General features: G+C 44.9%; 1 protein-coding gene across 3 annotated transcripts in view; it reads left to right on the top strand.

The window, feature by feature from the left end:
• Positions 1-14,208, top strand: part of RICTOR (RPTOR independent companion of MTOR complex 2) — a 1,600,666-nt gene that overhangs the window by 1,231,074 nt on the left and 355,384 nt on the right. For all 3 annotated transcript variants that reach the window (XM_078674985.1, XM_078674984.1, XM_078674983.1), the window contains exon 34: positions 9,396-9,629. In XM_078674985.1, the coding sequence (XP_078531111.1) occupies positions 9,396-9,629 (234 nt within the window). The remainder of the gene's footprint in view (positions 1-9,395; positions 9,630-14,208) is intronic.

Raw genomic sequence — 14,208 nt, 5'->3', positions numbered from 1 at the left:
ACCTGCAGCCTTCGCATGTACATCAGTATGTAGGAGTTACACTAAACACGTCTACTGCCCCAGCGTATCCCAGTTCAGCCAGGATACAAAGCATTCAAGCCTTAGTCGCCACTTTTCAACACCAGCAGTCTCTTCAGGCCAGGGTGTTCATGAGACTAATAGCATTATGGCATCTTGCATCTTCATAGTACCACACGCACGATTGCAAATGCGTCCATTACAAGAGTGCCTAGCACAACAGTGGAACCAAGCTCAAGGTCCACTAACAGCCCTGGTGTTGGTAGACAGCCGCACGCATCGCTCTCTGCAATGGTGGAACACCAAAAACTTAACAATGGGGCGGCCGTTCCTCGAGCCTGTTCCACAGGTAGTGCTCTGACCATCCCTTACAGGATGGGGAGCCCATCTCTTACATCACACAACTCGGGGTCAATGGACCAATCAACAAAAAATGTTCCATATCAACCATCTAGAGCTGCTAGCAATATTTTTAGCACTCAAGACTTTTCAACTTCAAGTACAAAACAAAGCTGTCCTAATCCGGACGGACAATATGACAGTCATGTACTATATACAAAAACAGGGGGGGACACTCTCTGCAACTGTCCCAACTTGCACAGAACATTTGGAGATGGGACATTCCTCAAAACATACATCTGTTAGCGGAACACCTTCCAGGAATTCACAATCAGATAGCAGATCTGTTAAGTCGGCAGTCACAACAGATTCGCGAATGGGAACTACATCCACAAGTTCTTAAGCCATCCTTCCAAAGGTGGGGGCACCCCCACATAGATCGGTTTGCCACACATGAAAATTCAAAATGCCCAGCCTTCGCCGCCAGGTTTCCACACCCACTGTCCGAAGGCAATGCGATATGGATGAACTGGTCAGGCAGATTTGCATACGCTTTTCTGCCTCTCCCACTCATTCCATTAGTAGTGCGCAAGCTCAGACAACAGTCTCTCACATTGATCCTGGTAGCTCCCACATGGGCACGCCAACCGTGGTTCACCACACTACTAGATCTCTCTAGTTCCACATCAAAAGCTACAGCTCACACCCTCCCTGTTAACACAGAACCATGGAGAAATCAGACACCCAGACCCAAACCAACTGAATTTAGCGATCTGGCTCCTGAAGTCTTAGAGTTTGGTTATCTAAACCTACCACCAGACTGTATGAACATCATTAAAGAGGCTAGGAGACCCGCTACCAGAGCGTGATATGCCGCTAAATGGAAAAGATTAGCCATTTATTGCTACAACAACCAAATTGATCCCCTGGATGCTTCCATCCAGAATATCATTTGCTACCTTTTACATTTACAAAGGTCCAATTTGGCATATTCTTCCATACGCCTGCACCTTGCAGCAATTGCAGCCTATTTACAAAACAGGCAACATCTGTCTCTCTTCAGGGTACCTGCAATAAAGGCATTCATGGAAGGATTAAAAAGAATAATCCCACCCAGATTGCCACCTTCTTCTATGAGGAACCTGAATCTTGTCCTTACAAGACTCATGGGACCCCCTTTCGAGCCTCTACATAAATGTGAACTGCAATTCCTAACATGGAAAACAGCTTTCCTTGTTGCCATTACTTCTCTCAGAAGAGTAAGTGAGATACAAGCTTTCACTATACAAGAACCATTTTTTCAAATACATCCTAGCAAAGTGGTTCTTAGACCTAATCCAAAAGTTCTTCCAAAGGTCATCACTCCTTTTCACCTAAATCAATCCGTAGAGTTACCTGTGTTTTTCCAAAACCCAGACTTTGTAGCAGAAAGGGCTTTACATACATTAGATGTTAAAAGGGCTCTTTCATACTATATAGATGGAACTAAATCCTTTCGAAAGACAAAACAACTGTTTGTATCTTTCTCCTCCACACAAAGGCAACCCCATCTCGAAAGGTGGGATTGCAAGGTGGATTGTAAAGTGTATACAAATATGTTATATTAAAGCTAAACGCACATTAACAGTTCCTCCTAGAGCGCACTCCACTCGCAAACTAGGAACCTCTTTGGCTTTCTTAGGAAACATACCCCTAGAGGACATATGCAAGGCAGCAACATAGTCTACACCACACACCTTCACAAAACACTATTGTGTTGACGTGCAAGCCAAGCAGCAAGCTGCAGTAGGCCAAGCTGTCCTTAGAACTCTCTTTCAAACGACTGCAACGGATGCAGGTGACCACCGCTAAGGGATACACTGCTGCACAATCAATGCATAGTGTACAATCTGCAGCTCATATGCCTCGAACGGAAAATGCTACTTACCAGTATGCATCTGTTCTTGGCATGTAGTACAGACGCACTGGGCGTCCTACAGATGACACGGACAGCAAACTACATTTCCAGGCTGACCAACCGAGGGGCAGAGCTGACTCACCTGACTAAAATGGAGAAAGGTATTTCAACCACTTTGCTTGCCTGCTCCATGCAAACACCTCATGGCGCTGACGAAGGCTGAACCAAGCCGAAATGCATTCGCCCTAATGCTGGTGTCCGTGGCAATAAAATCCCTCCAAAGAATCCTCTGTGTGGTTTCCGCTTCTTGCTTCTGTTGGAGAAGATTCCTGCTCATATATATATATATATATATATATATATATTTACATAGAAAAGTCACTGCTGGCAATTCCACACTTCATGCCAGCAGTGCACACCCAAAACACCTGATCAACAGCATCCCTTATGGGGAACTTCAAGAGAATCTGTAGTAATCAGGATGACTTAGATCTATGTACCCAAGCGGCACTTTACAGATACCGAATGAGAGGGTCCAATGAGAAAAGTCTGCAGGAGGCAGTGAGAAAGGTTAACATTAGATCGAGAGAATCCCTCATGCCAAAACCAAGAGAAAACAGCGAACCGATACTGGAAGATAATGCCCCCTGGCTTATTACTACATACAATAAGCAGGAGAGGAAAATTAGGTCGATAATTAAACGCATTTGGCCTATAGTATTGACAGATGGAGTACTAGCTCCAAGACTTCCCGAAAAACCCACCATCACATTAGGAAGGGTCCATCTATGCGTTCTCAAATTGTGGAAAGTAGTCCAGAACCTACTACTTTCAGTATGATGCACGTCTTCCAGAGCTTGCAATTTTGGGGTCCATACTACCCAATATTCTACCCCATTTAGCCCCACTGTGATTGCCATCAAGGGCAATTTTAATTGCAGAACTGAATTTGTGGTTTATGTTCCGACATGCACCTGTAGTTTGATATATGTTGTGAGCACCAAGCTACAGGTGCATGTCCGCATATTGCAACACCTATGTGCAACTGTAAATGATTATCCTATGTACCCTGTCGCACAACATTTGAACACAACAATGATCTCAAGTGTTTACAATGTTATGTCATCAAAGCTGTACCCAAATTACGCAGGGGTGGAGACAGGGAAAGAATGCTGTGACAATTGGAATCGAAAACAATTCTGGAATTAGACGGTAAGGCTCCCAACGGGTTAAACAATACTGAGGACCTACATTACTTCCTATAGAGCCAGTTAACTCGAGTTGAGTTGGGGGCTATTACAATTTTGTTCCTTTACTTTTTTAAGAATGATGTCCTCTTCCCCATATGAACATGACCCACCAGGCATTATCCTTCGTCTGCTACTTCGGCAACTCTAAGCATTATGCACAGAATCTTACATGTTTCACCCTTCCTACTTAAAATCTTATTATGATATTCTATTTTACCACGTGCAATGTCATCAGTTCTGCGCGTTGGAATTTCCAAGGCGGCACTCGCTCGGAGACACTTTTCGTCTCGAGTGGAGCTGCAGTCTACTGTACGCTTTTCCGCCTATACCACTTCTGCCCAATGTGCTGAAGAAGATCAGGCGTGACTTGGCCCAAGTTATTCTTGTGGCTCCAGACTGGGCTCGAGGAGTATGGTATCCCGAGCTACTCAGTATGAGCATCGATCCTCCGGTCCGTCTGCCTCTTCAGGAGGATCTTCTGTCTCAGCAGCAGGGGATGGCCCTCCACCCAAACCTGTCCAGCCTTCACCTCCATGCGTGGAGATTGAGCGGCGCCAGTTGACGTCTTTCGACCTTCCTCCTGAAGTCTGTAATGTCATTCTGGCAGCCAGGCATCCCTCCACTAAAACAGTATATGCCTGCCGATGGAACAAATTTGTGGCATGGTGCACAGCAAAGGCTGTGGATCCCCTTTCGGTCCCTCTTTCTGAGGTTCTTCTGTTTCTCCTATCTTTGGCCCAGCAGGTATCTGCTCTGGGCACTATCAAAGGCTATCTTTCTGCCATTTCCGCCTTTCTAAGGCTTCCTGATCAGCCTTCTCTTTTTAAGTCCACTTTTGTTAACCGTTTCCTCAAAGGCATTACACACACGTTTCCTCCCGTGCCTTTCATAATGCCTCAATGGAACTTAAATCTTGTCTTGACATTTCTGATGTGCGCAGCTTTTGAGTCCCTTCATTACAGTCCTTTACGTCTTCTCACTCTAAAGAAGGCTTTCCTGGTAGCTATCACCTCTGCCAGGAGAGTGAGTGAGCTCCAGGCTCTTTCTTCTAAACCTCCATTCCTTTCTGTTCATCCGGACAAGGTGGTTTTAAGGACCCGTCCTTCTTTCTTGCCAAAAGTTCTCATGCCCTTCCACATCGGGCAGACCATCACTTTGCCCACCTTCTTTCCGCCTCCGCATCCTTTCCGGGAAGAGGAGAGGCTCAACCGGCTGGACCCAAAACGCGTGCTTGCTTTCTATCTGCAGCGTACACAGCAGTTCCGGGTGGATGATCTACTCTTTGGTGGCTACGTGGGCGCAAAAAGGTTGGGCGGTGCACAAGCGGACCACTTCTCGGAGGGTCGTTCTGTGCATCAAAGCATGTTACTTCCTGGCCAAGAAGGAGCCTCCTGTGGGGCTGCGTGCCCATTCTACCAGGGCAACTGCAGCCACTACTGCCTTGGGACGCGGCGTTCCCTTGCAGGACAGTCAGGCAGCTACGTGGGCCTCGCTGCACAGGTTTACCAAGCACCACTGCCTTGACAGTCCGGCGAGACGGCTTCTTTGGCCGTTCTGTTCTCTGTGACTTCCTAGCGTAATTTTGTTTGCAAACCCTCCACCGGGGTTGGTATCGCTGGGGTATCTATTCTAAGGTAAGGAATCTATCACTAATGTGTCTTTCAGATGCACAAGTTACTACTTGTGTAACGATATATCTGTAAGAGACATTAGTTAGTGATAGATTCCTTACCGCCCCACCCATCCTCCCCTTCCTGCCATGTGATTACTAGGGTTACGGTCATCCCCTTTTAGGGCCCTAGTTTTATGCACCAATGATCAATATCCTGCATGGCTCTGCGTTCCTGGCGTGGAAAGTTCTGTACAGAACTGAAGTCATCGCGCATGGGTGGCGCCTAAGTACTTTCTGTGTCGTCATCTCGGCGCTGACGACTCCAGTGACGGACGCGGACCACAGGACGCCACCTACTGACGCGCATGGGTACTGCTAAGCAAAACTTTCCTCATCCAGTCTGACACCTGGTGATATTCTAAGGTAAGGAATCTATCACTAACTGATGTCTCTTACAGATATATATATCGTTATATATCGTTACACAAGTAGTAACTTGTGCATTATGACTATACACAGAAATCCCCTACAAGAGAGTAGTTTCTTACCTGTAACTTCAGTTCTCTTGTAGGGGTATTTCCGTGATAGTCATAAGCAACCCGCCCGCCTCCCCGGTGGCAAGCACAGACGTACCCAAGACTCAGCAGGCACTGCTTCGTACGCCTTCAAAAAGAACTGGAGACTCTTAAAGGCACTGTACCCATTTGCAGACACATAATGGCAGCCTATGGGGGGTTTCTCTGTCCAACCCTTCTCATCTCAATCATGAAAAAAGGAGTATTGTGAAGGGGAGTTTTCTAAGTGTGAAACTCAGTAAAAATTGCTACATTTAAAAGTTAAACTGGCTATCTTTTTTCTCTTCAAGATGAAGTAATGGCCAGTGTAGCCTAGTTGGTTAGGCTTCGTTATTGTCTTTATATCTCTTAAGTGTCTATGCAGGCCTACCTGAAGAAAGGCAGAAGATGACAACTTAAGAGAAAATATATCTAATGAAGTGCTCCGGGGTCCGCGCACATGAGCGGACTATTCACATGATTATGACTATCACGGAAATACCCCTACAAGAGAACTGGAGTTACAGGTAAAAAACTACTCCTTCCCAGGTAGACTAATCTGTAGGTCTGATGTTGGGGAGACCCATAAATACTCTATTAGGGGCATTTATAGGATAGTAGCCAGTGGGCTACCTACCACTGGGTTGATTATTCCCCCTGTATGACCACTTCCTGTGGGGGAGCTGGCATAACCCTGACCCAGAATTCTCTATTTTCATCAAAAGCAAGATGGTGAAATCCTTCTCCTGCTGTCCACTTCAGGTAGCCTGCCTTAGGGGTGTGACCAGCCTGTAGGTGAAACACACCTCCTGAATCTCTAATTTCCCGCCTTCTCTGATGCCAAATGGCCCTCAGGGCAAGGCGTGGCTGGGATTCCGCAAGTCTGGTGGAAGCTGGGGTTGCATTTCAAAGGTAGTAGAGGCTTTGAATCCTCTGGCCTTGAGGTGCTAATCTTCTAGCCATCCTGCTGGAGCAGTGATCACCTTCTGCTGGGCAGGAATTGCTCCTGGCCTCTGAGAGCGCAGGCTCTCTCCTGTAGAGGGTCAGAAACTAGTCTGTGGTGGCAGGCTGGATGATACCAGTCAGCCAACACACTAAGTGACTAGTAGGTATACAAGGGGCACCTATCAGGTGCCCTCTGGGTGTATGTCTTCATAAATCCAATTCTGGCATCAGTGCGGATTTATTAAGACAAAATATTTTATACCAAACATTAGTATTTTCTGTGAAGCAAATATGTAGATGGGTAACACGTAATGGCCAATGGCCAGCACATACATTTAAAATGGCTTCCTGAATACTTGCAATGTCTAGTAATGGAGTTAGACATCACAAGAGCATATCTGCTCAAGCAGATGTGCCCTCACTTGTAATGTAATGCACCCTGCCATAGGGCTTAAAGGCTGGCTGTAGGGGTGACTTACATATAGTACATGCATTGTACTTGGGCTTTGCACATAGGGGATGGGCAATGTCGTGTTTTCGGAATGGCTTGCACCATATCACGCATCCTGCAATGGCAGTGTGAGTTCAGTTTATGCTTGGGTCCCTGTGGGTGGCATAACACCTGCAGCAGCCCTTAGGGACCCTCTTTTCTGCCCATGCCTTGGGTACCAGGGGTGCCAGGGGTAGTTACAATGGTGCTAAAGTCCTTGCCCATTGGTTTGTAATTAAGCATTTGTCTTGTTTTTAGGGAAAGGGTTAGCAGGGACCCAGTTTCCTACACACTCCTTTTGAGCTGTTACACAACTGCCCTCTTAAATTATTTACTATCAAACCTGCCTTTCAGGTGGTCATTATATCGACCAGGAAGGTCAGCAAGTTGCAAGCTCTCTGTGCACCCGCTTACACTGCTTTTTATCCTGACAAACTGGTGCTCCAGACACATGCCTCCTTCCTCCCAAAAGGTAATCACCCCTTTCAAAGTAGGCCAGACGATCACCCTGCTCTGCCTCTTCTTCCTAAAGAAGAGGAGAGACTCTGTATGGATCCAAGAACAACATTGTTGTTCTACCTTGACTGCACAAAAAAATTCTGGGTGGCTGTCCAACTTTTCGTAGGGTATGTTGGGGCTAAGAAAGAGAAGGCTGTGCAGAAATGAACCATCTCTCAATGGATTGTACTTTGCATAAAAATCAGCTACACATTGGCCAAAAATCAACTACCTGAGGACTTGTGCACTCATTCTACCAGAGCCAAAGCTGCGACCACTGCGTTAGACCACGTAGTTCCAGTCCTGAACATCTGTCAGGCTGCAATGTGGGCTTCACTGTACACATTCACAAAGCATCACTGCTTGGCCATTCAGATGGACATTTTGCCCATTCTGTCCTGCATGACTTTGTGGTCTGAGTTGGGTTCACAGACCCCCCCCCCCCATGGGGAGGTATTGCTTGGGTATCTATTGTGAGGTAAGGAATTTGTGGCTAGAAGTCTCTTATCAATGAACAAGTTACTTATCTTTGGCAATGCCTACATCTGGTAGACACTCGATCTAGCTGCAGATTCCATACAGTCTCTCCCATCCTCCCCACTCTGAGACCTGATTAATAAATTAGGGCTTAGTCGTATGAGTGGCCCTAGTAGCTCACACCAATTGGCAGTATTCAGTGTGGGTCTGCGCTCCTGTCGTGGAAAGTCATGGAAATGAACTGCGTGCCGTGGTGGCACCTATATAAGTACCAAGTGCATCTTTTCTGCCGAGGACAACATGGAACTGAACAACAACACTTACTAGCACGCTGGGGTACTGCTCAAAAATTTCCAGTATGGGGATAATTCAAAGGTGAGTAGTCTACAACTAGATAGTCACTACCAGATAAGGTTTCACCAAATGTAAGTACCGTATTCTTCTTTGCCACGGAGAGTATTCTAATCCAGAACGCAAATTGTTTCTTAGATATGTTTTTCTTTTTCGATCGGGTTTCCATCAATACCACCGATATCTAGTACAGACTCTCATAGATACCTAATGTACTGACTTGGGCATGCTTATTTAATGATGATTATTATGGACTTTCTCTATAGCAGTGAATCTGCAAGCTCCACTTTTCTCTCTTCTTATCAACATTTTGTAATTGTGTGACTTTATTATGTCAACCGGCTGCTGTCTCACAGTCGAGGGGTGTATTTCCTCACCTCATATAACATGCTAAACTGTCTTTCCTTTATTCTGCTGTGGCTTTATACCGTGCAGTTCTCTAATACCTCAGGAAAGGTATGTGTTTTACAAAACTCTCAATAACTAAATTAATAATGTCTGTGAAGCCTAGGTCTAAAGCATGATGGAACCCCATGCAATCACGTGTTCACATTTCAAATCTGAGAAAACAAAGCCAGATGTTTCATGACCTAACAGTAAGTCATCTTCCAAATCCTAATCCCTATGCAGCCCTTATGACTGGGTTCAAGACGAAGAATCTGTAGAAAATGCATATTCACCAAAATGGTTCCTGAAGGTAAGTAACTTGATTTGTTACAGAGGAAGAGGGTGACGATTATGCCCTCTATGTCATCTCTCCTGTTGCCTAAGTGCATGCATTATGAAAAAGTTCCAAAAACCCAGAGCGGCGCCATTTGTATAAGCAATGACTACCATCAAAATATTATGAAAGATCAGTCTGTTATGTTACAGTTGCTAAATGTACTGTTGTCTGGCATGAATGTGGTGTTAAATCAATTTTATCAGCAACTAATCATCACAATATTTTGTTATTTACCTACAGGTCTTGCACCTAGTACTGCTGATGCTGTAAAAAACCCATTCCAGTCTTTGCGACAACAAATCAGTCTCTCTGAGATAATGAACTCTAGTCGTTCAGATGCCTCCCAATTTCTTGAAAACACAGAAGACACAGGGTTACAGGAACACACAGACAGTAACTGCTTATACTGTGTCTGTTTGAAGTTAGTGGGCTCTCAACATACCAACCAAGTGAATTCTGCATTTACTCGTGCAGGTTAGAATTCCTTGTAATTTATTTTACTGTTAAACTTCTCAACCGTTGAATACCATTTGACCACCTACATGCAGGTATGCAACATTTGATTTAGTCAACGTGGTATATTCAACATTACAGTGTAACATTTTTATCTATAACTCTTTTAGTTATTTATGATGGGCTAACATAAGTAACTGATATATGCCACAATTTGTATCTAGTCTATTTATTGTATATTTCAAATTTAGAAAACCTAGAAAGTGCTGGTGCATCTGTTGTCTGCCCCTAAAAATACATAGTGCACATTTTCAAGGTGGATTTTTTTCCCAAAAGTGGGCATTGTCGCATTTTTCTCATGTAGAGATATACTACCTGAGAAAAATGCTATGATGCCCACATAAATCAGTGTAGTTTAGCCAAAAGCAGGGAACCTTTCTTCCCTACATCATCAATTGTATTTAGTTTTCATTGCTAGCTGTTGATACTGGAAATTATTCTGTTTCTAGTGGGCCTGCGCTCCAGCAGAATGGCTGTGTTAGACGTTTCATAGATTCCATTTGCCTAGTTTTTCAGTCTACACAAACCATACCCTGTAGTTTTTTTTTATAACGTTTTTATTGAAAATAATACAGGACATGGGTACTCAAAGGTTACAGACATTGGGTTCAAAAGTTGATCATCACTCCGGTGTGACAATAAATCTCATTATAAAAACAGCAGCATGGTGTACATTTCATATGATGCATTGTTCCGACCCTTTCCCACCCATCCATCATTCCTCAGTTTCACTTCCCACATCCATTGTAGGTGGTTCACACAAATTACCCCTATATTTATTCCAGGCCCCCCAGACTTTCTCCCATTTCCGGGGCCACCCGCTGTGCAAATAAACCATCCTTTTTGCCATCATTGCTGCGTCTAGGTCCAAACACCAATCCTTAAGTGTTGGTATCCCCTCCGCCCCCCAACATCTCGCTATATTATGTTTGGCGTACATCATACTTAGCGTCGCCCAATCCAGAGCGGGGTGTGAGAGGTCATTTGGTTCCCATAGATTCAGAAGACAACATCTGGGCTCCGGAAGGAGTGTCTCCTCAACCACCTGTGATATGTTTCTCTTAATTTTAATCCAGTACCCTGCAATCTTGGGGCATTGCCATATAGTGTGATAGAATGTCCCACCTCTCCACAGCCCCGTAGGCAAAAATGGTGTGTTGCCCGTCCTATAGTGTGCAGTGTGGCCCTCGTGTAATATACGCAATGCAATAGCTTCAATTGTACCAGTCGCAGTCTGAAGGGTATCGCGACTTCTCGTGGGGAAGACAATGCTGTCTGCCAGTCTGCCTCATCAAAGTCTCCTACGTCAACGGCCCATTTGAGTTTCAAATTTAGTGTAGGGTCTGGAGTATTGTTGACTAATTTATGATAAGTAAATGACGTTGCCTTCTTGGGCATGTGCTCAGTGAGGAGTTTGTCCTCTAGAGGAGTGGCCTCGGGTATCTCCGTGCCCTGTGGGAGGACTGATTCAAGGGCGTGTTTGATCTGTATGTATAGAAATTTCTCAGCTGGCGCCAAGTCGTATTGGGTCTGTAACTGCGCAAAAGGTATGACCTCACCTTTCTTCCATAAGTCTCCCACTGTGGAGATGCCAATTAGATCCCATGCCCCAAATCCTCTGCTGTTACGGAGTTTGCCCAGTCGCCGCGCCGACCACAGGGAAGTCATTTGGGTAATAATATCTGTACATTTCAAACGGGTCTGTGCCGCGTACCAGATACTGACTGTATGCGCCGTTGGCCCTATAAGTGGATTGGAGCGTCTTTTATCATATAGTGCGAACCTGTAGTTTTTAATCTATCCACATACTTATAAAAGTATTTTCTTTCCTAGCTTCAGTCTCTGATGACATTGTCTTTTTGTAGTTCAGTGTAGTTTCTTGTTGCCTTTATTAGTATTGATTCAGAAAAGGGGGTGCCTTTATTAGTATTGAAGCCCTGGTTTCCCAATGACATCAGGTAGATGTGTTTTTATTTGCTACAGTTATTCTCAGTTGGTACCTGACAAGACATATAATGCTCATCTTCTCCTCCTTTTTCAGCCAGGCATAAACAGCACTGCTTTCCTTGCTCATCCTGGCGAAGTTCTAAACAGTACACCGATGTGGGTATATATTTTTGGGATTATCTCCCAGACTGTTGTCCACATTGACACCCTCTCTTAAAAGTAAAGCATGCCACACTTGTCAGGGTATATTTCTTTTATGGTTTTTCGCCTATTAGAAAGAACTTCTGTGCTCATTCACCAAGCCTTTCACTATGTTATGGAATATGTAATACTTTATCAAATATAAAGGTACTCTGCAATTTGTTTTAACTTTGAAACTTGACCTTACCTTGTCACCGGTTGGCTTTTTATTAGTGGAAGAACAGTGATGGTGTTACATATTGGTTGAATACACAGCGCCCCAATAAATGTTAACAGTAATTGATTTACAAGAAGATGCCTGAGGCAACAATTATCGCACTTATCTTAATAAATTCATAGTTGTTAAGAAAATGAAATAGATGCACAAGTCTGGGCGATCAGCCTCCATAAGCTTCCACATGGGGCAAAGGCCACAATAATGCTTAAGACAAGAGGAACTCAAATTATCAAAAAGTCACTACATTTCGTGATGTATATAATAATTTGACATGCTTAAAGACCTTCCGCCTCCTCCATCCCTACCGACACTGACCTCACCCAAGAATCTAGCGCACTGGTCCGAATTTTCACCCTACGATGAAGACTCCGTCGCAAATATCTTTTCCTCCTTGAACCCGAATAACCATTTCAACGACCCGCTCCCCTCTAACTGTCTTGCGACTGCTGCCAAATCCATTATTCCTTGCTGGACTGCGATAATCAACGCCTCTCTCCGGCAGGGATCAATCCCGACTTCACTGAAAGCAGGCCAAGTCCTCCCCATTTTGAAAAAGCCATCGCTGGACCCAACCTCCCCAGATAACTTTAGACCAATTTCCAACATTCCACTCTTGGCGAAAGTGCTGGAAAAGTGTGTTCAAATACAGCTAAGTCACCACATTAACAACTTCCATCTACTCGATGACTGCCAATCAGGCTTCCGACCGGGACATAGCACTGAAATCACCATGCTCCACATTGTCGATGATGCTCTTCAAGCCCTTGACCAAGACAAAACCTGTCTCCTAATCCTCCTTGATCTATCCTCGGCCTTCGATACTGTCAACCACGAGATGCTACTCGAACGCCTCAAACTTAGGATGGGTTTAGATGGCACAGTATTCGATTGGTTTAGTTCCTACCTCCAAAATTGATTCCTAATCAATGGCGAACTTTCCACCCCCTCCGTGGTCACGGTGGGAGTCCCTCAAAGATCAACGTTATCCCCCACCCTTTTTAATCTCTATTTAGAACCCCTTGCTGAAGTCCTTCGCACTGCAAATATCTCCTTCCATATGTACGCTGATGACACTCAGATCTACATAAAAATCTCATCTCTTGCGGAGATCCTCACACTGAATGAAGCCCTGAAGCTGACCGTCCGATGGCTCGCCTCAAACCAACTCAAACTCAATGCTAATAAAACTGAGTTCCTTCTAATCTCCACGCCCAAGAGCAACTCTGAGATCCAGACGTGGATCAAAGCTATCACAGCCTTAAACTGTCCCCCGACCATTGTGGACTCAGCCAAATCACTGGGAATTACCTTGGATTACAACCTAAACATGCGAGACCACATCAACTCATTCCACCAGAGCTACCTATGGAAACTGAAACCCTTTCTAGCTGCTCCCAACCTAAAACTTGCAGTCCAATCATTAGTTATCTCTCAGGCTGGAATATGTTTGCTCCACCCTCTCCGGTTTACCCAAGGTCTCTCTGGCACCCTTAAAAGCCTGCCTCAACGCAGCCGCCAGACTACTTACAGGCTCTAGAAAATTTGATCACATCACTCCTCACCTGAAAGCGTTGAACTGGCTTCCCCTCGAGGCTAGGATTCACCTCAAGCTGGCATGCATCACGCACAAGGCCTTACACTCCAACTCCCCGGCGTATCTAGCACAGAAGCTTGTGATATCCGGAGGAAGCAGAAACTCACGATCGGCAAATACCTTCCTACTCCGGCCTGCACGTTTTAAGAAAAAAAAAAAAACTACAATCGGGCTTTCACCGGGACTGCTCCAAGAATATGGAACTCCTTCCCTCCTGACATCAGAAGTATCCACTCCCTGGCACGCTTCAAAAAAGAGGCTAAATCCTTCCTCATGGGTAAATTCCATGGCTAAATCCGCTCCACAGCCACCGAGAGACTTAGTACCTGTGTGATATCCTGTCTATTGTATTATCCTCGACTCTGTAAATTACCCTGTTGTATAGTTTTCTTTTCTTTTTCCGTCTCCTAATGTAAAGCACCCCTGCAATATCCTCCCTATTGTATGACCCTCTACTCTGTAAAATGTTCCTATGTACAGCTCTCACCCCCTCCCTCCATTGCACGGTTCCCTTTGACACCCTGCCTACCGTATGACCCTTGATTCTGTATAGCCCTCTGATGTATTGCTCTCATGTGATA

This window comes from Lissotriton helveticus, chromosome 2_1, assembly GCF_964261635.1.
Source record: "Lissotriton helveticus chromosome 2_1, aLisHel1.1, whole genome shotgun sequence".
Classification (NCBI taxonomy): Eukaryota; Metazoa; Chordata; class Amphibia; order Caudata; family Salamandridae; genus Lissotriton; species Lissotriton helveticus.
This window is presented reverse-complemented; position numbering and strand designations above follow the sequence as displayed.